The sequence below is a fragment of the Strix aluco genome, chromosome 15 (genome assembly GCF_031877795.1).
Source record: "Strix aluco isolate bStrAlu1 chromosome 15, bStrAlu1.hap1, whole genome shotgun sequence".
Classification (NCBI taxonomy): domain Eukaryota; kingdom Metazoa; phylum Chordata; class Aves; order Strigiformes; family Strigidae; genus Strix; species Strix aluco.
This window is the reverse complement of record NC_133945.1, coordinates 14950660-14977015: the sequence shown is the minus strand read 5'-3', so window position 1 is coordinate 14977015 and position 26356 is coordinate 14950660. Positions and strand designations below refer to the sequence as shown.

The 26356-nt window shown below is 39.2% G+C and overlaps 1 protein-coding gene across 4 annotated transcripts in view; it reads left to right on the top strand.

Annotated features, from left to right (window-relative positions):
• LOC141930541 (BOS complex subunit NOMO1) overlaps nt 1-19739 on the top strand; it is a 28863-nt gene extending 9124 nt beyond the window's left edge. For 2 of the 4 annotated variants that reach the window (XM_074841528.1, XM_074841530.1), the window contains 19 exons: nt 128-269; nt 1165-1296; nt 2073-2209; nt 2477-2564; nt 3422-3485; nt 4591-4686; nt 7138-7347; nt 7600-7682; nt 8683-8842; nt 8970-9096; nt 9735-9848; nt 10522-10649; nt 11252-11393; nt 12251-12334; nt 13816-13926; nt 15819-15920; nt 16139-16258; nt 17215-17307; nt 18187-19739. In XM_074841528.1, the coding sequence (XP_074697629.1) occupies nt 128-269; nt 1165-1296; nt 2073-2209; nt 2477-2564; nt 3422-3485; nt 4591-4686; nt 7138-7347; nt 7600-7682; nt 8683-8842; nt 8970-9096; nt 9735-9848; nt 10522-10649; nt 11252-11393; nt 12251-12334; nt 13816-13926; nt 15819-15920; nt 16139-16258; nt 17215-17307; nt 18187-18318 (2265 nt within the window). In that variant the 3' untranslated portion in view covers nt 18319-19739. The other 2 variants (XR_012625332.1, XM_074841529.1) reach the window with 2 other exon arrangements.
• The last annotated feature ends 6617 nt before the right edge of the window (nt 19740-26356 follow it).

Genomic DNA, 26356 nt, shown 5'->3' with positions numbered 1-26356 from the left:
TTTGCCTGGGGTTTACAGTAAATTTCCACTTTCTAATTTCTGATAAGTGGATTGAACTCAGCAGAGTTGGGTGTATTTGGACTGGTATCTAAAAGCTGGTGATGTCTTGATGTCATATACTCTACAGGTAATTATTCCAGAGGCTGAGACCAGAGCAGGGTTGGCTTTGAAACCCAAAATGTTCCCTGTTACTGTTACAGACAGACCAGTAATGGATGTGACCTTCTCTCAGTTTTTGGCGTCCGTCTCGGGGAAGATCACCTGTTTAGGTAAGCCAGTTTTGAAAGTGAGGTGGAAATGGGAACAGAGAACTTCAGCACTGCATGTGTGAATGAGTACTGTTTACATCAAGATGCTTGCTGTGGTTAGCCCCATCAGCAGACAAGTAAGTTTAACTTCAGCACGTAGACAAAGCAGCTCTTTTTTTCGGGAGACCTTACAGCTTAATAAGGTACCTTAATAAAGTCTGGAGTAAGTGATGTACCTGGTTTTAATACTTGCTAGGAATAAGCAAGTATTCCTTCCTCAGGAAGGAATTCTGACCTGTTTGCCTTCCTCAGAAGGTGGGTAAGTTCCAGAGGGAAATGCTCCTGGCTGACACTAGAGGTACTGTATATCCATCAGGGAAGTGCTGGAGGTGAATAAGGCATTTTAAAAAAAAAAAAAAAAAAGGAGTGCATGTAAAAACCTGTAGGATAGAGGCTCAAGCTGTTGACAGAAGCTTGCAATCTCTGTTCTCTTTAGTCTTAAGGTTCTGCTGGTATTTTTCTTTTACCTATTGATTTCAGCAAATGATGATTGGAGCTTAACTTTTGTAATTTTTACCCCTTCATTTTTCCTCTCTAGATCCTCTCTGCACTTTGTATTCTGTCTCTCAGGTGTTTACTGGGCCCTGTAGTCTCTGCAGAGTGAGGTCGATGCAGGGATTTGGTTGCCATTAGATAAAAGAATACAATTAACAGTCTCAAGCTTCCTGAAGAATGCATAAAAGCATTGGTAAACCTGTACTTAAGAAATAAAGAGTTTTAATTAGAAACGTTCTCTACTGGAAGAGAGTAATTGTTTTAATGTTGGTACACATGAAGCTTGGTTGGAGTGGGAGTTTTGGAGGCAAATCTGGCAAACCAGAATGTAGTCTCATTTTCTGCTGTCTTTTCTGCACAGATGCTTGTGGTGATCTGGTGGTGACATTACAGTCTGTGAGCCGCCAGGGTGAAAAACGCAACCTGCAGCTCTCTGGAAGCATGGACTCAGTGGCCTTCACATTTGAAAATGTGCTACCTGGCAAATACAAAGGTAGGATTGTGGGGAACTGCTTCAAGTGTTGCCTTAGTAGCTAAATTTGTGACTGAATCTGTATGTTTCTGTTATTACGGATACCGTTTACAGTATGCCCAACATAGAACTAGTTCTGCAACTTGTGAGAATCTCGGAAAATACTATATACAGTCCACTGAGTTTTCTTAATCTTGTAAATTTAACCCTTTTCGTCAGCTTAACAGGTTACTGGTCCCCTAAGTTTTAGGGTCTACATGCTGGTGTGAGGACAGAGGACTTTATCATCAACTGACTTGTGCAAAGCCTAAGAACAGGGGCACACCCTAGTTCTGCTTCCAGAGTAACTCTCCTAAGAGCAATACGCATTTTGGCCAGCCTGCCTTGCCCTACTATGAAAATATATTGTTTTCCAGGGAAAGGTGTAGAAGGGGTATACACAGATTGCTCTTTTATACACGAGTCAGAACCTTTCTGCTGGGTGAAATTCGAGTTAGGTTCTGATATCCTCTAGGCTTCTTTGACTATCACAATGGTAGTGCACACTGCAGAACTTTCCAGGGTGATCAGACTTCATTATTCCTTTTTATAATAGCTTTCTGCTACGAGATGGGCTGGATTCCTGGTGATGCTGCAGTGCTGTGAGCCGGGTCTGTTACTACAGACATTGTTGTATATCTAGCTTTGAAGATTATTGTCAGGGAAGTTAGGGTGATACAAGCTTTTTGTACCACAAAACCTGCCCTTATTCACACAGTTTTACATTAGTAAAATGCTTTCTGTGGTGTGTATTCTAGTAAGCATTATACATGAAGATTGGTGCTGGAAGAATAAGTCTTTGGAGTTGGAAGTCATGGAGGAAGATGTTTCAGGAGTAGAATTCAGGCAGACTGGATATATGCTGAGGTGTTCTCTTTCTCATGCAATTACACTGGTACGTAGGTAACAAACGTTCTTGTATTTTTTTGATCAACTTGTGTAGGTAGGTTGGATTGTGCTTGGAATCAAAACTTTCTTGTGTCTCTAGGGAGTCATACAGTACAGGAACATTGATGTTTGAGATTTGTCTCTTAGATTTGGTAAAATGGTCTTGTGGTGTTAGCTGCTATAAAAGAGAAGCATTAATGTATCTTTAGGCAAATACTGTTTTTATTTTGTTGTTTGGTAGTTACTAATAGTGAATTGTGTTGCGGCTTTACAGGAATTTTATCAGGATGGAAATGGACCAGAGAATGTTGGTGTTTATAACCTCTCCAAAGGAGTTAACAGATTCTGTCTTTCAAAGCCAGGTAACAGCTCTAAAATGTTAGCTTAAAAAATGAATAAGAACTGGTCAACTAATACTGCTGGGAATTTAAAAAAAAAAAAATTTGTTGTGGTTTCTGAGAGGCATTGTTTTATTTACATCTGTAGATAAGTGCTCTGTTCTGAGTTTTTAGAATTCTCCTACTATTTAATCTTTACTGAAATACAGATTCCAGAAGTAAAATATCTTTTTTTGTTTTGGACCCAGTGAAGGTCTTTGATCTTTGATTATAATGTGACTGACAAATAGAAGGTTCATTTCAGTACAAGATTCTTAAGGGATAACTGTTAAAAGTACCACAGGGTTATCTATAACAGAAAAAAGAATGTTTTTAAATTAGATTTTTGTTTTTTCTCCTCTTTTTAATGTTTTCAGAGCTACTTCTCTGTTATGGCCCCTTAGCAAAACAGTTAACACATGTATTTGGTTTTGGTTCAGTTTTCAGCTTTGCACATTTCATCCTTGGAGCCAGTGGTCTCATTCACAATACAATAATACAGTGGTCCTATAATCAGTCAAAGGGTATCAGCTATGGGGCCATAATAGGTTACTTCTGGGCTTGTTTGGTTTGCTGTGTTTGTAATTATGTAAATATAGACATCTGTAGTGATGCCTAATTGTGTTTTGTATCAGTGTACATTAGAAACTGTGCACAGCTCCCAGTAGTGATCTATGACTGAAGAGAGGTGAATTAATTTACAAGTGTCTATGTGAAAGGCCGTAGATGTATAGTCAAATTTGTAATTGTTTATACCTCAGGTCTCATGTGATCTTGACTTCAGCCAACGCAGTAAGGTTGAAATTTTATCAGCAAATCATTCTCTGAATTAATGTTTACAGGTGTATATGAAGTGACCCCACGTTCCTGCCACCAGTTTGAACATGAGTATTACACTTATGACACGTAAGAGCAAAATCTGTGTTTGATCTTATGCCTATCAGTATGCTTTGATAAAGCTGCTTTCTGCTGCAGCTGCTTGCTTTCAGCAATTCAGGATGTGTTGCTGTAACTGTCTCCAACCAATAGAGGGAAGCTTTAGCAAAGTGTGTCTGATGTGTTCTTTTGCCCTTTCTAGTCTTAAAAAACAGTCAACTAATGATAGGCTTTAAAGATGCTTTTGCTACTTTAAATGGATATTTTTGTCAGCCTTCTGTCTGTTCGATGCTCGTTTTGCTTTGTAACAAAGCAGAGATATTTCAGTGGAAACTGTTGATCACTTGTGAGCAGTGACATGTAAAAGATAGGACAGTAATTTCACTAAGAGGCGTATAGCGCCGTTGTGCATCCCTAGTGCTGTGACTCTGTGGTGATTAGATTCTGCTCACCCCAGTTTTTGCAAGCTGACTAAATATTCACCCTAATCACAAGTCAGCACTGCTGATCTTCCTAAGTCAGCCATGTTATTTATAGGTTATGGTCTGGCAGTCTGCTTCATGGCTCTTTCCATCTACAAAGAGGATTTCTGCTCCCAGGCTACTTCTAATTCATGATCACGGCAGAAAACAAATTCAGCATTTAAATCTGATTCTTTTCTGCTGTGTTAGTGAATTAAGAGTACTTCAAAGAGAGATACACTAAACATGAGAGCCAGCACAAAGTGAGTGAATGGAATGAAGCAGAAACTCTTGGCAGCAAAGCACCATGAGACTTGGGGCATCTTGGGGAACTATATTTAATATGACAAACTTTTGAGCGTCCTGCTGTGTATAAAGGGATTGTACATGTGAAATCAATCAAATCAGCTTTAGCTTGAGAGAAAGCAGGAGGCACAAAGGAAGGAACTGATTTGGCCAGTGTCATGCAGTGGTTCAGGGTTCAGAGCTGGAAAATACTCTCTTTCCAACATGCTGTCATCTCAGTACTACAGCTTTGCTGTGTAATTTGCGTATTGTTTTTTAAAAAGCACGTCAGACTTAGGGATGGGAGCACAAACTCTGCTAAATAAGATTTGGTTGTTTTCTTCGGGAGGGGGACCTTGAATTCATCTCTTTGTTACTTTGATTTACAGGTCCTCTCCTAGTATACTGACGCTCACTGCAGTTCGACACCATGTCCTTGGCACAATTGTAACAGATAAACTGATGGATGTGACTATTACCATTAAGTAAGAACAAAGAGATCTTGGGGCTGTAAAAAACGGAAGAAAAAGACATCTCTCTCATAAAGTTTTACTCTGGTTTTAATACTGCAGTGGCTGCTTTATAAGGGGATGGCATCCAGCTCTAGACTGCAAGAGGTTTTTATGCTAAGATGTGCTTTGAGTTCTTTGTAGACAGATAAATAATTTGCAGCCCTCATTTTGAACATTGGCACTTCATTTCAATATAGTCCCTTTCTGCTTGCGTGTCAAGGTAAAAAGGAATAATTTTCTGAGTTTTTATACACTTTAATGAACTGAAATTTCAGAATTCAGAGGCTACTGTTTTAGGTTAGGTCTGAGCTCTTTAGCACTGGCATCTATTTCTTTGTTTTTTGTTTCCTCAGAATGAGAATCTGCTGCTTTAGAGCATTGTTACTGGTGTGAAGAGGGTTATAAAAGGAAAACCATGCAGAGTGATTGCACACTAATGCGCCAATTTATGTTTAGCTGAACAGACAGCTCGCTAGGGAGCACTGATTTGTGAACAGCTTTAATTGTATGAGGTGCCAGATCTGTCTGGAAGTGTCTGATAATGATGAGTGCTTTATTAATGCTCTGCTGATGTCTTCTTGTTCTAGACTATGGGTTCTCAAACTTTTTTGAGTGTAGAAAACATCTTTTCAGAGAACAAATTACCTGCGGAGCATTGCCTCGAGTTCTCTGAGTTTAATGAACCTGTAACTGCAACTACTGGCCAACTACAGCAGCTGGAAAAGAAACATTGAGACAGGAGAGAGCCATTAGGATTTTAAAAACAACTTAGTGAGGAGGTGAATATTATACTGACCTTCTAGGCTGGTTGGGTTTTTTGAGACTATTGGCAAGTGCTTTGAAGGCAGCTCAGTTGCCATAGACTATCTCTGTTCAAGCCTGCCTGAAGCTTCTGAACCGAAGTCCAATTTGTGAAATGCCATCAACGTAAAAGGAACAGCTCTGAATTTAAAAGCAAGTCAGTTGTTTCTACAAGTCTGTGTTTGTGTACCAGATCCATGGCAGTGACCTGTTAACTGAAAGTTAACCAAAAAAACCCCAAACAACCCCAACCAAAGATAAAGCTGACTCTTAATAATTTTTGATGATGGCATGTTATGTTTGAAAAATGAGACTGTAGTAATTTATTATGAATATCATGAGACTCTGTGTCTACAGATTTCTAATATGTTTCAGACAAAAAAAAAAATTTGGATACATTTTTGCATTGTCTCTGGACTGAAGCGAAAGAATTTAACACCTTGATGAAACTTAGTGTGATAGAGCAATAGTATCTGTTTCTGTTAAAAAAGACAGAATATAGGTGAAGACTGAAGCAGGAGACAAAACTATAATCTAAAGTGGTTGTAGGAAAAGAATCGTGATCATTTCAGTTCATTCCTCACAGAATTTTGCAATATTCTGCAACAGTTTTTCAGGCTATTGTAGAAGAGACAGAAGATAAGGTACAAAGGATGGTTGGAGACCAGAAGACATTGCTAGGAAAGTGAGGATGTAAGATCAGGGAAATTGAAACGAGATGCATTGTTCTGTGGAGATTTAAAGAACTTGGTTAAACTTCTCTAGCAATCTGTTCAGTGGACAGTGACAAGGTAGCTGGATAGTTCAAATGTATAGGGCAGAGAGGTTAGAACTCGGAGCCTTTCCTGGGAATTGTCAGCTATTGGAAGTATTTATTTGTGATAGGAGTTATTTTCTCCTTGTATACTCTATTCCTGAGAGGTAGGTTCTGAGGGAAAGTTCCTAGTACTGAAAAAAAAAGTAAGCTTACCTGTCTTTTTGTTTATTTTGTAAAACTCATCCTTTCTGTATTAAGCTTATTTTCAGGTTTGGAATTCCAGGCTTTCTCTTTTAGTTTAGGGCTTTGTTAAAGGTACTCTTGCAAACTGGTCCTTTGACTTAAGAATTTACCACTCCTGCTGGCTTGTCAGTGCTTCCGTGGGAGTGTATTTTCCCTGCAGCAGAGTTGGTGTCTGGTACTTGATTCAAAATCAAGACTCTACTTACCAAAACCTAGCTAAGATGCTGGACTCTGCAAAGTCGTTGAGATGTAGGCATGTGACACTGGCTCTGCAGTGGGATGCTGAGGCACGGCAAAGGGGAGCAGGAGGCAACAGGGCCGTAACTTCTTGAATGGTTATAGCATGATGGAGCAGAATTTGTAAGAATTGCAAGTAGGTCCTTTCCTGCTAGGCCAGGTAGGTTACCCGTAGTCCCTAGGAATGGGCCTTTCTAGTAATAACTGATTGATGTGGAGGTTAAAAGTTTTACTTATGCTTGGAATAAATAGCAGAATTAAAAAGGAATGGATTTAAAAAAAATACCCTGGGACTTGTATGGTATGGTATAAAGGCAATAATTAACAGCTATAACAAGCTCTTATCCCTCCAGATGAAGATTTTGTTTTCTCCTCCATGCTTTCAGGTCATCCATTGACAGTGAACCTGCCTTAGTTTTAGGGCCCCTGAAATCTGTACAGGAGCTACGTAGGGAGCAGCAGCTTGCAGAAATTGAGACCCGCCGACAGGAGAGAGAAAAGAAGGGTCAAGAGGAGGAAGGAACAAAGCCACCAGTGCAAGAAATGGTGGAGGAACTCCATGGACCATTCTTATATGAATTTTCATACTGGGCAAGGTAATATCAAGTTCCAATGGACAAGGTGTATTCTTTGTACTGTTGTCTGGTGTTTCCACCAAACAGAATAGTGATGTATTCCACAGAGGAAAGAGCTGTTCTTGTTGACTGTCAGCTAAATGGAAACTAGGTTATTAATACTTTTTCCTTGGGGTATTTAGATGGATTCCTGGGTCAATATGCAGTACTCTGTTCTATATGAGAGCTGCTAATTCTATTTCCTTCTAATTGTGTCTTATTTGTGTTTTACAGGTCTGGAGAGAAAATTACTGTGACACCGTCATCAAAAGAGCTGCTTTTCTACCCACCTTATGTGGAAACAGTTGTTAGTGGAGGTAAATATAAATAAAATCTAGTTTGAATGGAGTAGATTTTTAAGGCAGAAATGTATCCTTATAGATGAACGTACGAATAGCTCTTCAAAGGTAATGTTAGGAAAGTTTCAGTTGCAACTATTTCTTTGGGCTAATTTCACTCTAGATTTTGGAAGCATGGGTGTTTGGTAGAGGGTGCAAATACAGTTTTTATCAGAAGAATATGCTTCCAAGTGCTGAAAGACCACCTAGCACAAGAGGAAGGGCTAGATTTCTGGATATTACACCAGATTCTTAGAATTGCTCATATTACTCTTGTCTAGAAAAATAGTTGTGCAAAAGCAATGCTTGTGTATTGAATTTGTTACCAAATTCAGGGTTTTATTAAGTTTTTTTTGTAGTAAATTACAGCAATAAAAACATTCACAAAAAATAAACTTCAGAATTTTCAGGGTTATCATCAGTCAGTTGATGTTACTTGTTAAGTCAGTGCCCCTCTTGCCCTCAGGTTCCTAAGTGAATGTACTTTTTTGGAAATAACTATAAAATATTAGGTACCACTTCTTATGTGCCTCTTTGCACATTCTAAATACATTGGAGGGGGTGAAAATAAAATTTTCCTTATGTCATTAAACATTACACATGCTGACCTGAATTTGATATCAAAAAATTGTGTCAAAGTTCAGTATAATATCAGCTAGAAGGGAATATTCTTGGCATCTTCTCCATGTGACTGCAGTATATGTAACTTGATGAATCCTCAAAGCACTTAGCAAATCCAGGATGTTTGTTCTGCAGATGTGCTTATAGCTTTCAAACTTAGTTACTGATTTTGGGAATGTTCAGATGTTTTAAGATGTGTTGAGAGGCCATACAATTGTGTGGGTTGATCTCGTATTCTAAGGTAAAAGAACATCAACTGATCACTTTTTGGAAGTAGTTAAACTCTTGCTGTAAGACAGAATGATGAATGTATTTTTGACTTTCTTCTTTGTCTTAAATCCCCTTTGCAATGACCAAGAGAGTTGTCCTGGAAAGCTGATAGAGATTCATGGAAAAGCAGGCTTATTTCTGGAAGGGCGAATTCATCCTGAATTGGAAGGTGTTGAGATTGTCATTGGTGAAAAGGGAGCAACTTCCCCACTCATCACAGTTTTCACTGATGACAAAGGTGCTTACAGGTAATGAGCAGATTTTTTTTTTGATCTTTTGAATTCTTTAGTTGAAGTGCAATGGTGACTTGACAACGTGTATGTGATATCCAAATACTTCTTAAAAAATGAGTTGTTCTTTCCTTTTCTGTTGAAGTGTTGGGCCACTCCACAGTGACTTGGAATATACCGTTACTGCTCAGAAAGAAGGGTTTGTTTTGACTGCAGTGGAAGGAACAGTTGGGGACTTCAAAGCTTTTGCTCTTGCTGGAGTGACATTTGAGGTAATGTTCTAAACACTTTGGGTTCTGAATGAATAGTGTGTGCAGCTAGAGCTAGACAGGCAGAAGAGTTAACCCACATCTCCCACCCAAACACAATGGGTGTGAGATTTGGGGATAATTTTGTCATAGGAAAACATCTCAGTGGATGACCTTAGTTCTAGATCTTGACTTGCCATGCAGAAGATACTTTGCAAGGTTTATAGAGTGAAAGTTAGAGCCTGCAGTCCAAAAGACCGGCTTTATTTGCTTTTGTAGAGTTTGGACCACCTTCTCTTAATGAGTTTTATCCCTCAAGGTGATTTTTTTTCATATGCAGTCTGGTCCAACTAGTGCCTGGTTCTTGTCTTTGGGATGCTTTGTTCTGGCCCCCAGCATGTCCTTGAAGTGATAGAGGATGCCTGTTCAGGTGGCATGCGCTGTGTGCGGCTGTGACTGCCCAGGTGTTGAGAGCACAAACCTCTGTAGCCCTGCAGTCCTGCAGGAGGGGATACACTGCGGATGTGACTAGTTTTCTTCTGCTTACAGCCAAGTGCTCAGAGCCAGTGCATCTGTGCACTATGCAAGGGGCTTCTGAATTGAACTGTTCTTCGTAAAGCAACCCTCGCTTACACTTAAAACTATTGCTTTTTCAAAAATAGATCAAATCAGAGGACGACCAGGCTCTTGCTGGAGTTCTCTTGTCTCTCAGTGGAGGGGTGTTTCGGTCCAACCTCCTTACACAGGATAATGGCATGCTGACTTTTTCCAATCTGGTAAGTTGAAATTGATTCTTCTGAATGTGGCTGGACATGCTATGCTGTGTTACTCTATCCTCCAAAATAGGGGTGCTATTGGCTCTCTTCAGTGGCAGGGGGATGTATAGTCTCTTTGAAATCGTAACCCACAATGAGAGAGGTGGGTCCCTCAGAGTGGACAGCATTTCACATCTTTCACTTGCTAAGATTTTAAATCTAACCTGGCAAGAGACTTCTCCCCAACAGGTAGTAGTAGATTGTGTTGATTGATCTCAGTTACTAATTTGCAGTCTGTAAACATGAAACAAGCCAATTTGTTGATGATTATTTGAGAGTAGAGGGAAGAAATCTAATTAGATTATTGATCTGTACATGTGTGTAGACATGCCTGAATAGTTTCCTTGCAGACATCCTTCTCTCTGGGTCACTTTCCTGTCCTTGAGGTCTTGTGGTAAGGTTATAGGGCTATAGTTTCCTTTCCCTCTTCAGGCTTTATCACCTGGTGGAGTTCCCTTCGTTTATTGTCCACTGTGCTCCCTGTTTTTCAGTGCTCATGTTTTCTGACCAGTTTAACCTACAGTTGGGACAGAGAACTTTAGCTCTTTAGGGAGCTCGTGCAGAAACAATTGTTTGGAGTTGGTGAATTTTTGTGTCACTATCAGTAAACAGCTTGTTTTATGCCTCTTTGCAGAGCCCAGGGCAGTATTATTTTAAACCCATGATGAAAGAGTTTCGCTTTGAACCATCCTCACAAATGATTGAAGTGCAGGAAGGACAAAATCTTAAAATTCGGATAACTGGTTATAGAACAGCTTACAGGTCAGTAGAGCTGAAATGCCATGCAAAATGCTATACTCTGTATCAGGATGCATTAAGCAAAATGTGTGTTTTCTCCTGATACCCCTCTGTTCTGAAGGTTTGGAGGGTACTTTTGAGGGCACAGTTTAACTTTATTGTGCTGTGTATAAGTACTGTTTTTAGCCTTCTCTCATGCATGTGGATGTATAGCTAAGCCCAGATGGCAGGACTGTAAGGAGAAACACTGCTATGAAAGCATTGTGTCAGTGGTACTGGAATTGGCTTGTGCTGTGTCCAGTGGGAGAGGAGAGGACTATTCTGGGGATGGTAGACCAATTCAGGTATCTGACTTGAAGATGCTTTCTTTCCTTGCCCTCAGGGATAAGTGTTGCTGTTCATGGAGGTCAGGGAACTTGAATTTCTGAAGTTGTGCTCTGAACTGCAGCTAATTCTAATGCTTTGAACAGTTTTACAAGTATATTATAAATTCCCCTTTTCTTCTTCATGTTATGCTAAATATATTAAGTCCTTTTTCCATCAGTTATAACAATAAAACGTCTTTAATATATGTATTGAAAGAGTATCTGCACATCTGTAGCAATTGCTTCTCTTTATACCTCTAGCTGTTACGGCACAGTTTCTTCTTTAAATGGAGAGCCTGAGCAAGGAGTCTCCGTAGAAGCTGTGGGGCAGAAGGATTGTAGCATCTATGGAGAAGACACGATAACTGATGAAGAGGGCAAATTCAGGTTACGTGGCCTTCTGGTAAGGATTAGAATGCTCTCTGTCGTTTATGTTAGCATGAGAATGGGGCAATAAAATGTGTTTTATTAATTAGCTACCAGTTTCTGTTTTCCCATCACATTTCTAGTTCAGATTCCATTAAGTCTCTCTGTGTTGGGAAACACTGTCATGTAGTGAACATTCATCCTAGTAAAGGGGGGAAAAAACTTTTAGCGTAAGTCTGTGGAACTTGCTGCCAGCATGCTGTGATGGGCTTCCACAAACATGGAACAGTTCACGTGACGTGACACGAGCCCCTGGTCAGTGCACTGAATGTGTCCAACAGATGTTGAGCAGTGTTCAGGTGTTACACAGGAAATTTTCTTAGGCAAAAGAATCTGGGGAAGCATTTAGTTTCTCTTGTGAAAATGCTGTGACAGCCTGTTTTTAGCAGGAAATGGGGTACATGTATGATGTTGGCTGTACAGCGTGTATGTGAAGTGAGCTGTTCTGCAGGAACCATGGGAGCTGAATATATGGGACCACTATGTATGGGATAAGCAATTTGCTGAAGTAGAAAGCAGTTATTTGATCAGGTTTTAATCCTGTTTAATGTATTTTCTTTCTAGCTAAAACACAGCAGATGATTTCTTTTAATACTATAATGAACTAGTGAAAGTTCTGTGATAACCCTTTTGTATTTGCTGGCAGTAGACAGCCCTAATAGTGTTATTGAGTTAAATTTTCTGTTTGGGATAAGGAAAATTTTAACTGAATAGAGTTAGATTGATTTGGGTGGTGTATCTTAAATGGAATGTTAAAAAATTCTCTTACTGTTTTCTAAAATTAAAGTATGTATTATTCAGTGGTGGGATTTATCATCTGAATGTTGCTTTTAGCCTGGTTGTGTGTATCATGTCCAACTCAAAGCTGAAGGCAATGATCACATTGAAAGAGCTTTACCACAGCATCGGGCAATTGAGGTAATTTTTTTTTTTTTGTAGTATCACTTAAATATGAAATGCATCTGTCTAGGCATTATGTCTGTTCTATCAGCAGCAATGTAGTTCAATACATTCTGTTAGACAACTGGCTTTCAGCAAGTTAGCTCCCTAAATACAGGCCCCATATTATGTGTCAGCACCATAGCTTAAAATTGAAGTAAGATAAAGCCCAAACAGTAAACAAGTGAAAAGGATTCTTTCACAATCACAAGAGCTATACATCAAGAAAGGAGAGCGTAAATGTATAGAATACCTTTCAGCATTTCTTTATAATGTGGAACAAAGCAGTAGCAACTTGAGGATGTCATAGATTGTCATATTATCCTATCTTTATATTTAGTTGTTGACTGATAGATTTTGTTATGCTGTATTTGGTCCAAATCCTGCAGTCTCGATGTAGGTGACATTGTCATTCAAACTAGCAAATCTTTATAAAATGTAATAATAACCTTGAATTGAAAACTGATGAAATCTTGTTAAATATTCCTCCATCCTTACAGATTCAGATTAGCTGCCTCACATTTATCTCTTGACATCCAGCAAAGGTTAATTAGCCTTTGTTAGTTGTCCAGAACTTTCAGTGGGAGATGGTCACTGTTTGAGCTCAGACACCCGCCAGACCAGGGTGCTCTCCTTTGCAGCAAAACAGAAGGGCAGAAATCTTTCAAGTCCTTAGCATCGTCTTGCTAAGAGTGCTTGCTGGTTGGGAACGGGAAGAGGATGACAACCCAAATTTCAGAAAATCATATGAAGGTTATGTGCTGCAAATGACAGCTGTATGCAGTAGCTTTTACTAATAGTATCCTGGCCAGCCTGCCATTTTCTCCAGGAGAGAGAAGCATTCGAAAGACACCTGCAGGAAAAAAGTACAGCCTCAGTGGCACCAGACTGTTGGTATGGCACCTGGCCTAATGGTAACCTGTCTGCTACTGTAGTTATTGTTTGAGTAAATGTCTTTCCTTACTCTCTTCAGAGTTCAGATTTAGAAACACAAATGTTTTCTATTTTAAAAATTTTGAAGAATATAGTTATGTATTTTTGAAGTAGGTTATATTATGGTATGAGCACATTCCTCATTAATCAGCTGTATAAACTTGCTGGCATAGGAATATGTGTATATCAGCACAGATGCAAAATACCGAGACCAGTGTTCAGATATCAGGCAGTCCTGTGTATAACTCAGCCTATTCCAAAATAATGTGTGCTTTTGATACTTCTTCCATTTTTAGTTTAACTTAATGCCATCAGCCTTATGCTGTTAATGCACAAGTCTGTAATTGCAACCTGTGCATTCTGGAGGAAGAGTACTTGCAATCGGAAAGCCTTCAAGCTTCCATGTGGTTAGTATAGAACAAAATTCAGGTTTTGTTTAAAATTTTGAGCAATATTCGTGTTGTGCTAACTGTCCTCTGTTAACTGTTCCTCTGTTAGTAAAAACATGACTGTGTTTTACATTGCAGGTTGGGAACAGAGACATTGATGACGTTAATATTATAGCGTTCCGGCAAATTAATCAATTTGATTTAAGTGGAAATGTAATTACATCTTCCGAATATCTCTCCACATTATGTGTAAGTTCAAGCCTTTCATCTTTGTCAAGTGTATTTGCCATTGGTTTCCCAGTGCTTTTTTTGCAGGGTCACTGGAAATTGTTCCATAGCCAGAGCACACATTTAATTCAAATTATGACTAATACTTTAGTGAAGGTGAATTTGAATTCCAGATGGAATTAAGATTCCAGTGTTCCTGACTGCTTTGCTTTAATGTTTTCATTTTTCATGGGAGTATGTTTAAAATACTTTCTCTGGTTGGCCTTTATGTTTCTGGGTCTGCTTCCCTGATAAGGGATGCCCTGTCTGTAGGGAGGACAAGACACCACAGGTGAAATGAGTCCTCTGTACCAGAGAACTGCATTAATTCCTGAAATACGTGGAATTTTTGACATGGATGTCTGCTAGGAAGAAGATACCATGTGAATGCAACGATACCATAGGACACATGAATTTGAAAGCACAGTTAGAAGAGAGAGTATGAGACGAATAGTAAAGCTGAAATTTTCAAAATTCAAAAGACTGCATTGTGATCTGAGAACTTGCTAAACACCTGTGATCCTTTTGGCTTAGCACGCAAATGCTGAAAGTATCTGCAAGAGGTGTTAGTGTGGTAGGAGTTATAGTACCATTTCTCAGCTTTAAAAGCTTCTTGAAATGTGACCTACAAATATAAATGCAGTGCCTGGATTTCTTTCAGACTAGTCTGTTATGCATCTCACCTGCCGAGATCTCATTGCTAAGCTGTTGGTTTTTCTGGGAGACATCCAAAGATTCCAACGCTCAGAGCAGGTGTGAAGGGGAAATGTATCACCTTACTGAAGAGCACCTGAGCAAGCTTCCCATCTTTCTGGAGAAATTTAGATCCTTGCAGTTCAGCCTAAGCAAATAGGAACTGATGTCAAATTTTGATTATATGGAAGTTATCAAAGCCTGTACCTGTTTCGTATTAGGCTGGGTCTTGCATTGCATGTAATGCACGTAGCTGTCGATGGGTGCGTATCAACACCTTTGCTTCCAAGGCAGAAATTTTTGTCTTTGAAAGATGTGCTAAGATTTGATACAGACACAAATAAGCAGCTTTGTGACCTCAGTCTTGTCCCTTCTGGTTGCAGGGGCTTGATGAAACAGCTAGAAATGCTTGACGAGCTGTGATTTGAGCTGCAACCATGGTAGCACTGGGCAGAATCAATGAGAATTTAGTTGGGGTGTGTCTGCAAGGAGAGCCAAGTCTTCACAAATATCTGATCCAGAGGTTTACAAACAATGGTATAGATGCTAGAAGGCTGCTTCAGGGTGGTCCACAAAAATCATCACTGCTTACTGTGTCCTCTGGAGGAGGTGCAGTGACTGATAAACATTCGTGTGTACAGGCAGCCTCGTGTAAGGAGGTGCCGCTGCCCCTCCCGGCCTTATTTGACTGTGATACAACCCTTTTAGTTACGCTGGTTTCTGAGCAAACTATTTGCTGAGGACTTCAGGCCTATTCCATAGCTTGAGGATGTCTAGCTTGTTAAGGAAGTGTACAGGAATTGAAATCAAGCAAAATGAGCCTATCGGAGAAATAGAAATAACCCTCAGCTGGAAATTACTGTGAAACTGCTGGGATTATTTAAAAGAATTACTCAGTTCTGGTTGATGCACAGCACAGACTACTTCTAATACACTAGATATGTGAAAATGTCAGACATCAGTTGTTCCTAATTTCAAGTTCTGTAAAAAGAATGTTTCTGTGATTTTTCACGTTGCAGATTAGAACAATTCCAGGTGTTCTTACTTGACAACTTTCTGTTTATAAAACACATGATGAATTTTGAAGTGCTTTTATCCCTTAATATGCGGGATGTCTGAAATTACCTATTGTGGTGCAGGCTCAGAAATACTTGGTTTGTGCTTTCTTCTTTCCCTCACAGGTGAAGCTCTATAAAAGTGAAAATCTTGACAACCCAATTCATACAGTCAATTTAGGCCTATCCCTATTTTTCCATTTTCCACCGCTGCTCCGAGATGGAGAGGTAAGAATATTGCTGAATAATTAGTTTAGATAACTTTTTTTTTTTTTTTTCCTTAAGGACACTGAAGTGTTATTTCTGGTGTGCCTGCAGTACTGTATTCATGCTAGAGTGACCAGTGTCTCAGATTTGAAGCTTGTTAAACTGACTTTTGCCTTTAAATCTGATTCTGTCTCAGACTGCTACTGATGCTGTAGACTGAGTGTATTTTTCACCCACAGAATTATGTGGTGCTCCTGGATTCTACGTTGTCTAAATCACAGTATGACTACACCCTGCCTCAAGTTTCGTTCACTGCTATTGGATATCATAAGCACATTACACTGATCTTCAGTCCCACTGTAAGTACAAAATACTTAAATGCTCAAGTGTTCACCTTGAGAGTGATGTCTGGTAGTATTGCCTGTGTGTATTTTGTGGTCTTGGCCAAATTTTCTATTAATGTAAATAGAGCTTTATGAGAGGCATTAAAGTGACGGTGAATTTGGATTTGGCCACATTTAAGGCATCAGGCAGGTATGTAATGACCTGGTATGTTATGGGAGGCAGATAAGGAGTTCAGGAAGGGGTTGGGGCCGTGACACTAACTGAAAGGTTGCAGTAACTGGAGTCTGAAGGAGAAAGAGAGGATTGTTGTCAGAATTCCTTTAAAAACTTCTGTGCGTATGAAGGAAGTATCACCAGGCCAAAAAGAGAGCTTCGGTTATTGGAGCTGAGGTAAGATGGTAAAGCAGAGGGGTTTCAAACTAGCATCAGGGGAAAACTGCCTTGAGAGAGTGAAGTGTATTTTTGCACTTCTGAACAGTGCAGTCAATTTAGTGAAGTGTTTGTTCTGTAATACTTAAATGATCTGTTTCTTTTCTGCATCACTGCATGTTCAGATGCCAGCGAAACATGAGAGAAAGATGAAATGGCAGTTATAAATGAAGGATGCAGAGGTGCCTGAAAGATTTTGTGCTAGTATGGTTGCTGTAGTATTATCATTGAGCTCATAGAGATTTGGACAGCATGTAACAGGTGAATCAAAGAACCAGGTTACTGTAAAGTGGAGACTGACCATCAGTGAATTAGATTTAAAAACCAGCAAACCCCTGGAAGAAGGTAACAGATTAATGAATCTGATCAAGGGGGCTGCTTTGAAGTTGAACATAAAGTAAATCTTAGAGCAGCACTTAGAAGGAATTGAGATGGGAAGGGCTAGATGTGCCACCTGATCCTATTGCTTAAAGCTGAGGGATTTCATAGTCAAAATGACTGTTGAAAAAAAAAAAAAATCCATGGTCCCCACTGTTTTCAGAGAAAGCTGCCTGAACAAGATATTGCTCAAGGATCTTACATCGCATTGCCACTGACGCTGCTTCTGTTGTTGGCTGGTTACAACCACGATAAGGTAGGTCACGGGGTTTTTTGTCTTATCCAAATATTATTGTCCTATCAATGAATACTTTGTACTGTATTAAGTGAGGGTTTGTTGAGGTTGCTATCCAGACAGAGATGCAGTCAGCAGTCACCTTATGTAACACATTTTAAGAAAAACCACAACGTAGCCAAGTTTTTTGACAATTACCTTCCTTTAAAAAAACTTACTGTGAAGGTGAGTTCCTGTGCTGCTTCTGAATTTTGTCTTCTCATTTGATGGCTCTGGGAAAACAACCAATACAGCATCATTCAAATTCAGATAACCAGACTCAGTGATAATAGGAATGAAAATAATGGTTTTATTGGCTTCAGGAACAATCAGACTGCAAAAAATCTTGCAAGTCATTGAGTCTGGTCTCTTTAGCTTTACACCCTCCCTAGTGAAAAGCTCTCAAGAGGAATATAACTACCGACTATATAACCCCATTAACAAGCCATGCTCTTCTAGTCTTCTCTGATATGACTGGATTTCTGTTTTGCTGGTAAGAGAAAAGAAATTTGTCTGTGCAGTTTAATTTCCTCTCAAACATGGTTAAGACAGCACACAACACAGGATTCTACAGCGTCACTGAGAGTGCCTCCAAAATAGTGGTCATTTTCTAGACTGAAGACTCAAACGGCTGTTCTTGGCTAGATGACTGCAGGAGAAAAAGTTACTGACAGTTATTTTAGTTTGAAGTTTGGTTTGATTCCTTCCCAAGATTTCCTGCCATTTTCTGATATCTTTGTAGATGTGCCATTTACACAATAGATTCTGTTTGTTTGGGGATGCATGGGTCTAAGGAACGTTACCATTCAGACCTTACGTACCATTGTAACCACAAGCTGCTTCCCCTTTATTTTTGCCCAGCTTATTCCCTTATTGCTACAGCTGACAACTCGACTGCAGGGAGTACGTGGTCTTGGACAGACAGGTTCTGATACAGGTGGCTCAGAGGATGCAAAGAGACAAACAAAAAAACAGAAGACAAGACGGACGTGAGATGGAAGGATGATTGCATGAAGTGGTGCTCTGTCAAACTGGAGCCTGAGGAAGCAAAGCCACTAAAATATATTTTTGTTGAATTTGCGGACTTTATGTTTTTGTTGTTGCTATATGAGCACTGTTTGTCACTCTAGCTCCATTTTGGTTGTAAATTTTCTATGGAGTCTATAGATTTCCTTGTTGTAAAGTGATGAAATGAATGCCTCTTGTCACTGTGAGTGCATCTCCCATACTTGAAGACAATTAATGATTTTTATTTTTTTTTTCTCTTCAGTGGAACAGGTCATGCTGTCTTCATTAATGATTTGTAAAAGCAGTGGTAATTGACTACTTGACTTCACTTTCAGTCTCTAGATTTTGGGATCATTTTTCCTTACCTTTTGAAATACCCACTTTACAAAAGCAGCACATAGGAATTTTACTAAATCAGTGGTCCTTGAAACAAAGTTTTGGGGAACGTATATGAACTGGTAAATTATGTCTTTGGCACTCCAGTTCAACAGCTTGATTGAATAGTCAGTCATCTGCACAGCTGTGACTTCAGTTCTCATCCAATGATTATGTTATCTTTGATTAAAATCAAGTTTTTGCCCGATGAAGACAAATTGTTAATGTCAGGTAAGGCTAGTTGTTAAAGTCAGGTAAGTTCTGATGATCCCACTACAAAAGCAGTGTTTAAATTTCAGTTTCATATACAGTGTGATTCCTTTAGTCCTCCAGTATTCCTTAAGTGGCTCCAGCTGGTTGTACTACTCTTTCCAGAGCTGCGCTGTGTTGTTGGTGACACCCGTTCGCCCATGTGGCTGTCACATCTCCTGCTCAGGCCATGTGCAGCCTTTTTGCCAATTGATGATTGAATTTTTTTTTTACTTTTTTTAACCTTTTTTTTTTTTTTTACTTTAAGAAATGTGAGCTTTTTGAAATCTCCAACATGTACAGTCCCAATAATGTAGTCTGTAATAAATAACTGTTTCTTACAGGCCATCTTTTGATTCTTGTTTGAAGTAGACAGTTGGACATACACAGTTTAAATGTTAATGGGGCTTTTTATTGACAAATAGCATAAAGGTTAATAGAGCTTTTGAAAGATGCACATAAATGCCTACAAATATTGCAGAGACATTGGTACTGCCAGTAAGTGGCAATGTTTCTCTTTTACAGTACTTGAAATACAAGTCCCTTTACATTTAAATACGTAAGCTTACAAACCCTACCATTCTTAGAAACTTGCTAAAGGTTTTATGCTATTTTTGTTGGTATTTTGCATTAGTTTGGGCCTGAATAATTAAAATTTCATTTGGTGATCATTCTAATCTCTGAGGGAAATTTATCAAGATCATAAGAAAAATGAAGAATGTTGAAAAAGCATGTATGTATAGAGTTTGAAATGAAGCTCTAATAAACTATCATGCTCTCTACTTAATGACCTTGAATTTTATATTGCTGTGATGAAATATATGGGGTAAAAACACTGTTGTAAGACTTATAATAAATTGTACATTTTCAATACATCTTTATTTTAAACTGGTGAATGTCAAGAAAGGTATTGCTGCTCTGAGAGAATGTATGAGGAAGAAATGCACATGTCCATGTGCCTTGAGGGAGTACCAGATGTTCTGACCTCTGAACTGTGGGACTTGCTGATGATTGACCTTAAACATTGGAAATGCTGTTAATAAAAAGAAAAAAAAAAAAACCTGTTAATGCTTGCTAATTTAATGCTTGCTTCTAAAACTAGGATTTGCCCTATGTCTCAAAATTTTCTTTTCTTTGCCTTCTGCAGCACACTGGTGGCCTACTTGCTTCCAGCCCCGTGTTTTGAGGTTTATTCTGCTTTTGAAGTGTTTATTCCTAACAAGAACTATAGCTTGCAGTTTCTCACTTGGCAGAGAAGTCATGGTGCTCTTTGACAACACGGGGAAAACTAATGCATGAGATAATTTTCTAAAGCAGAACTAAATGCCAAGAAATCAGTATCTCCAATTATATTTAGAAACCAATCATCGGATAAACAAACCCAAGCAGAAAAATCAGCAAATCCCCAGAGCCAAATGCACCAAGCGAGGACAGACCGAGGTCTGTGCACACTAGCCATGATGAGTCTGACCAGGGCAGCGGGAGGGAATATTTGTAGGAACATGGTGGTCTGCATGGGCAAACTCCTGCCTCCCGTTGCTCAGGTACCTGGTAGCCCCAAAGTCTTCACAGACCTGGGGCGGTGACAGCTCCAATTTGGGATGATAGAGCATGTAGCTCCAGAGGATTTCCTTTGTGCAGCATGACTGCCTTGCAGTGCTTTTCAGTGCAGAAATGGTGGATTTGGTTTAGGATTTCCATTTGTACTCTTCCCAGCTGAATATTTAGGTATTGTTTGTTCTGCATATCTAAGATTCGCAATTGATTTTGTGCTCTTAAAACCAAGACTTCAGTACCAGTTGGACTGGCCTTTTCAGTATTTCCTATTGAAAATGTCAGTTAAAGCTGCTTGTTGCATCTTTAACTAATTTATGTTAATACAGAGAATAAATGCAGAATGGGACTAACATTTAGATGTTGACTCCTACTAGAAAACTTTCAAGGCTCAGTGTTTACTATTCTTTTTTGCAAGCACAGTAGTGAAAGAATGATTAATTCATTTGCTTGGTGAGCTAAATATGGGCAAATGGCTAAATTCTGTCGGAAATGAGAGTAAGGCCCTCCAGATAAAGATGGCATTGCATGTTACAGGATTTTTCTATCAAAAGCAACAATGAATATTACATATATTTGGTTGGCTCATCAGTGATGCACAGAATTCTATTGTTTAAGAATGGAATGGATCATTAATACTCAATTTTACAATTTCTTTATAGATGGTTCAGCTTAGTTTCTAAAGCATCATCTTTATTGGATGGCTGTCGGAATCCAAGGACAAGTGTTTCTGATGCATAAGCAACAATGATGTTAAATAAAGATACAGCAACTTAAGAAACAAATGTGCTTAAAAGCAAGAAAACAAATACTTAAAACAGAGAAATGAGCATTCTCAGCAGGGGTGGAGAAGCACAGGTTTCTTCATAGTTAATAGTCTTTGTTGTGTTTATTTTTAAAATCGAAATTTCAGTACTTGCTGAGTTGTACTATTTAGTGTAAGATACACAGTGGCATGAATCAGATTCTTGGGGCTAAGCATTCATTTGTTTTTCTTAATTAAGAACATGTAGGGGAAAAATGCTAATGTAGTGTGAGATTGGGTCTGTAGATCTCTTTGGGGCCGAACAGGGGGTGAAATGCCCAACATGCCAGCCAGCTCACTGTTTCCCTTCCTACGCAGGATAGAATTTCAGGAGGAAATCTCTGAAATGGATGCTACTGCTTTATGTGCTGATACACTGACTCTCCCCAGCTCCTACCAGGTTACACAGCAGAATAGCTACGATCCTTGCTAACTTCTCTAACTCACCAAAGAAAGAAAGAAAACTAATTCATTCAAGGCTGACAGCAAACATGCCATCCTCTGATAGACTGTTCGATGTTATGGTGTTATTAGATATTTCGCTTTCTGTCACCAAATATGTCCGTACTGTGAAAATAAGAAGGCAACGCTGTGGGCCTTCAGCATCACCCATCTGAGACCACAACTTGACTCCTGCTGCTGTTCTTCCTTGTGTGAATTTTGTTCTTCAGATATTGAAAGCGCAACTGTAGAATTAGGAGTACCCTTCTCAGCCCTGTGCTGAGGAAACATGGACTAAGCACTGAGGCCTTTGAAGGTAAGATGGCTTTAAAAACTGTACTAGACATTGAAGTAACTGACTTGTCCAGAAAAGCTGAGGCTGAATGTGGAATTGAACCCTGACATGATTGGGGTCTAATTTTACTCCTATTCAGTATTCCCTGCTTTATGCAGTATCCGTATTTCTGTTTTCCAGACTGAAGGTAATTTAAATTGGGCATCTTGCAAAGGTAGATGCAATAAAATGAGTGGTGTAGAAAAGGCCTGAAAGATAGCAAGTTTCCTGAGCTGAGCACGAGAGCTCTGGCTCAAATCACACCCAGTGGTGTGTTCATGTTATGTATGGTAAGTCATGTTTTTCTTGCACATAGATTGGTGGCTTTAGAAAATCTCTGAAAGTCTCTGAAAATCCAATAAATCTATTTCTGGTGCATTATTGACTGATGCCAGAGCTCTGTAATGTTGGGGTTTTTTTTACTTTTAAGAGAACACCGATGAGTTTAGTCTCTGTCATTCAGTCATTTATTTAAACCTGGAACAGGCCCATGCATCCTTGTACAAATGAAAAGCATCTCTATGCTAATTAGCATTCCCCGAGTCTTCATGGATTATTATTAGCAAGTGCAACTTCTTCCCCTTGAATGTTTTACAGAGCTTTTGTGAGCTTTTTACATCAGCTAGCTTGTCCTTTCAATTTTCTATTATACCTTTTGTAATTGCTTTCTGTCTATATTTGATATGTTGTTGCTTTACTCCAGTAACTTCCATTATCACTTTTAACTGTTTGTTATTACTGGGATCAACATGATTGCATTATTTACTCTGTTTGCTCTAAATATAACTTCTTCCTTGTTCTCCCTCCTCCTCTCCCTCCATTTTTCTGGAAATATTTGAGCTTAGCAACATGATGGTCTCTGAAGTCTTACTTGTTAACTACATAGCCTAAGACCATGATTACTTTAAGCCCAATGATATATTATCATAAAGCACTAAACACCCACCAGACCATTATTGAATTTATCATATCTGAGAGCTCAAACAGTGAAAGATAAACCCGTTTTTTACTGCCTGTGGAAGTCAGCAGGTTGATTCCTCCTTTAATTCTCATTTTTGTCAATACTAGAATAATTAAACCCCTATCACAAAGACTCTAGTTTCTTCACATGTCTCATCACACTGAATCTAGCTGCTTTTTTTTTTTTTTTTTTTAAAGCATAGGGTTGTGGTAAGCCATCAACAAATTCCCACTCCAAGCCTTCCTACTCTCAGGCACAAAGGAAACTAATAGGGGCTTAAGTAAAACACATGAAAAAGAACTATTTTGTTTCTATGGTCTCTAGTGCTTGCTGCATTAAATTGTTTTCTAGAGCAGTCATTAGGAAGCACGTTCATGTGCTCCATTCTGTACCAGGGCTTGCTCCTTCCAGAAGGAGGGGATGGGATGCTGCCCAGGCTCTCCTCTCCCCTTTCCTCAATACATGTGATGTGTGACAGACATGGGTGATTTCTCTTCGCACATGAACTCAAGAGTTCATTCAGTGCACAGGTGCAGGCTTGGGGACTGGGTTGTTTGTTTTCTGCTATGCAGACAGGCCTGACACAGTTTAACCAGCACCTGTGATTCCCAACCCATCTGAAACAGCCCTCTCTGTCACTAGAGGAGCAAGGCCCTTTATGTGCAGAGAGAAAAATTATTTTGTTTTAATAAGCATGGAAATTGGATGCAAATGTGCTTATGCATTTAAAATCAGAAATGGTGTTTCCCTTCTATTCTGCACTCCAGCTGTATGTTCTATTATCCTTGGGGAGGTTTGGTGCGATTGCAGAGTACGTGTACAAGGGACTCTTGTCATTCTTTCTGGTGTAAGGGAAGGAAAGACCAACTTTAACTAGTAAGTGTCAGCTCTGGAACAAGCTCTGTAAGGATTGTAAGCTTGTATTAATAAGGATTCATGCAGCTATGTGTGCTCATACAAAGCTCAGTCCAGCAGTGATATCTCAAGTCATGGTGAGCAGACGTTGAATTGGTTATATACAATAAAGTCAGAACTTCACAAAGCAAATAAGTTTTTATAAAATGTATTAACATGTTGCTTTTCATGTTTATAGTTGTACAAATCTTATCTGTGATTGTTTTCATATTTTTACTTCTCTCCTCAGTAAATTTTTTATTGCCTCTCTGTGGCCCAGGTGTGAGAATGGAGTAAATGATGCTGTGGCAGTTCTGAGCAGTGAGCACTGGCTGAAGGACAGGAAATAAGACCATGAATTTCAAGTTTTATAGTATTGATGGACTTTGTGAAGTGACAATTTTGCTTTCAATGCTTTTTATTTCTGATGAGCTCCAGGGTAGAAGATGACCAAAAAGAGACATTGGTGCTTTGGGAATTAACTTTCATTTGTCTGTGTGTATCTTCCAGCTCTATGAGTCAGCACTTCAGTTCATGGAAATTCAGATCCTGGGCTGAGACCCATGTGTATGGACCCGTTTGGGTATTGTGGAAAAGACAAAACAAATCTCTCATCTCCCTTTCCACAGAACTGCAGCACTGCAGAAGGGAGAAACAGCAAGAAACAGAGACATACCCCTGCTAGTAACTATGTGAAACAACAACGGATACCCATAGGTCTTGGCGGAAGATGGGGTGATTAATGTCATCAGTACTGAATCTGATTTGCATGTACATCACAAAATCCTAAATAAAAACACAAGAAATTTATCCTGTACTTTATTAAACATGAATATTCAATAAATTTAATTACTTAATCTTGAATGCAGGCATTTGTCCTTACTGGTAGCTGAATTAGACACCTAGCTTACCCTTATTTGCTCACTTTTTCTTTTCTTCTCTTCTCATTATAAGAAAGTAATGGGCTTCTAGGTTAGCTCAGTGGTGATCATCACTTTAGCTGGATGCTCTGCTGTCCCACACTGACATTTTCCTAATCTTCCTTAAAATATGAGCAGGCTGCTATCTTTCTCTGTAACTCAGTTTCCTGGAGCACTGAAGGCCAATGTTCAGAGATATTTCAGTGTTTAAGAGATGGAATTTCTTAAAGGATTTAGGCAAGCAAGGCCATTATTTCACAGGGTTTTAGTAAAAATTACAGAATTATGTACTTTAAAATATCTAATAAACACCTATTTGCATTTTCAGATACCTACATAAAACTCTTGACACTTTGGTCCTATGAGCCCAGAACTGTGGTCTTACAGTGCTCTTTATGCTGACTTCTTACAATACTTTGCCCTGTTTGCTCACATCAGGGAAGTTTTGCCATGTGTTACAGTAGGAGAGCTGGCTGTTTCAACTTTCCTGACTGACAGCTCACAAAGCAAGGTGGAAGTCATCATAAAGGCCCTTTGAGGGATTGGGATGCTGAGGTAGGATGTTCCAGCAATACTCACAGACACTTTGACGGCAAGTCAGGTTGTCTGCCTCCTAATCCTGCCAGAGCCACTTCTCAAAGCGGGAGTGGGGGGAATCTAAGCTTTGAAAATCATGCAGTAGGAGTTACAGTAAGAACATAATACTAATTATAAAATGAAAATCTCTGCTTCTGGTCCTTGAAACCTGGTACCAGGTCTCCCGGCTGTGTCTTAAATACGTAGAATAGATGACTGACTTCATAAATGAGCTGTTGCTTTTCCTGCACCCATTGCCAGAAGGGCACCAGGTAGTCAAACACCTATTACCAGGCTGCAAGCATGATCTCTCCAGAAGACTGAGGCTATGCCCCAGCAAAATGCTGGTTGTGTAGGTCCAGGCTCAGATGTAGACTTGTGTGTAAACATAGCTTCAGTCTTCAGGTATGTTTCTGTTGCACTTTAGCTATGTAGACAGATCTACAGCAAAAACTGCAAAATACTGAAAAAGCTTAGCTTTTCAATAAAGAAAAGATGGTCTACACAACTAGAAGGCTTCCTCTTTCTTACAGTCTTCAGTCACTTAAATATCAGCTGAATAGATACAGAAAGGAAGTGGCAGAGAAGATAAAAAATGAGGGTACAAATATATTTAGCTTTTATTCCTCATTGTGCTGTGAAACATTTCTTTTCTCCATCAAACTAATTAGCGAAAAACTCCATCCATAAAGCTCTGCCTGAGCTTATTGCTAGGTCAATGAGCCTATGTTCTTTCTGGTAGTGAATGCTGTCTGTGATTATTGCAGTCATTAATTTTTATATAGGAAATAATACCTCTGCCTTGATCTATATAAACACATAGATTTCTGTTCCAAATCAAACTTCCTCCGTGGCGTGTGCTGTTCCTGGGAAGGAAACAGAGAGCTAGTACAGTGTCAAATCAAGTTAAAGAA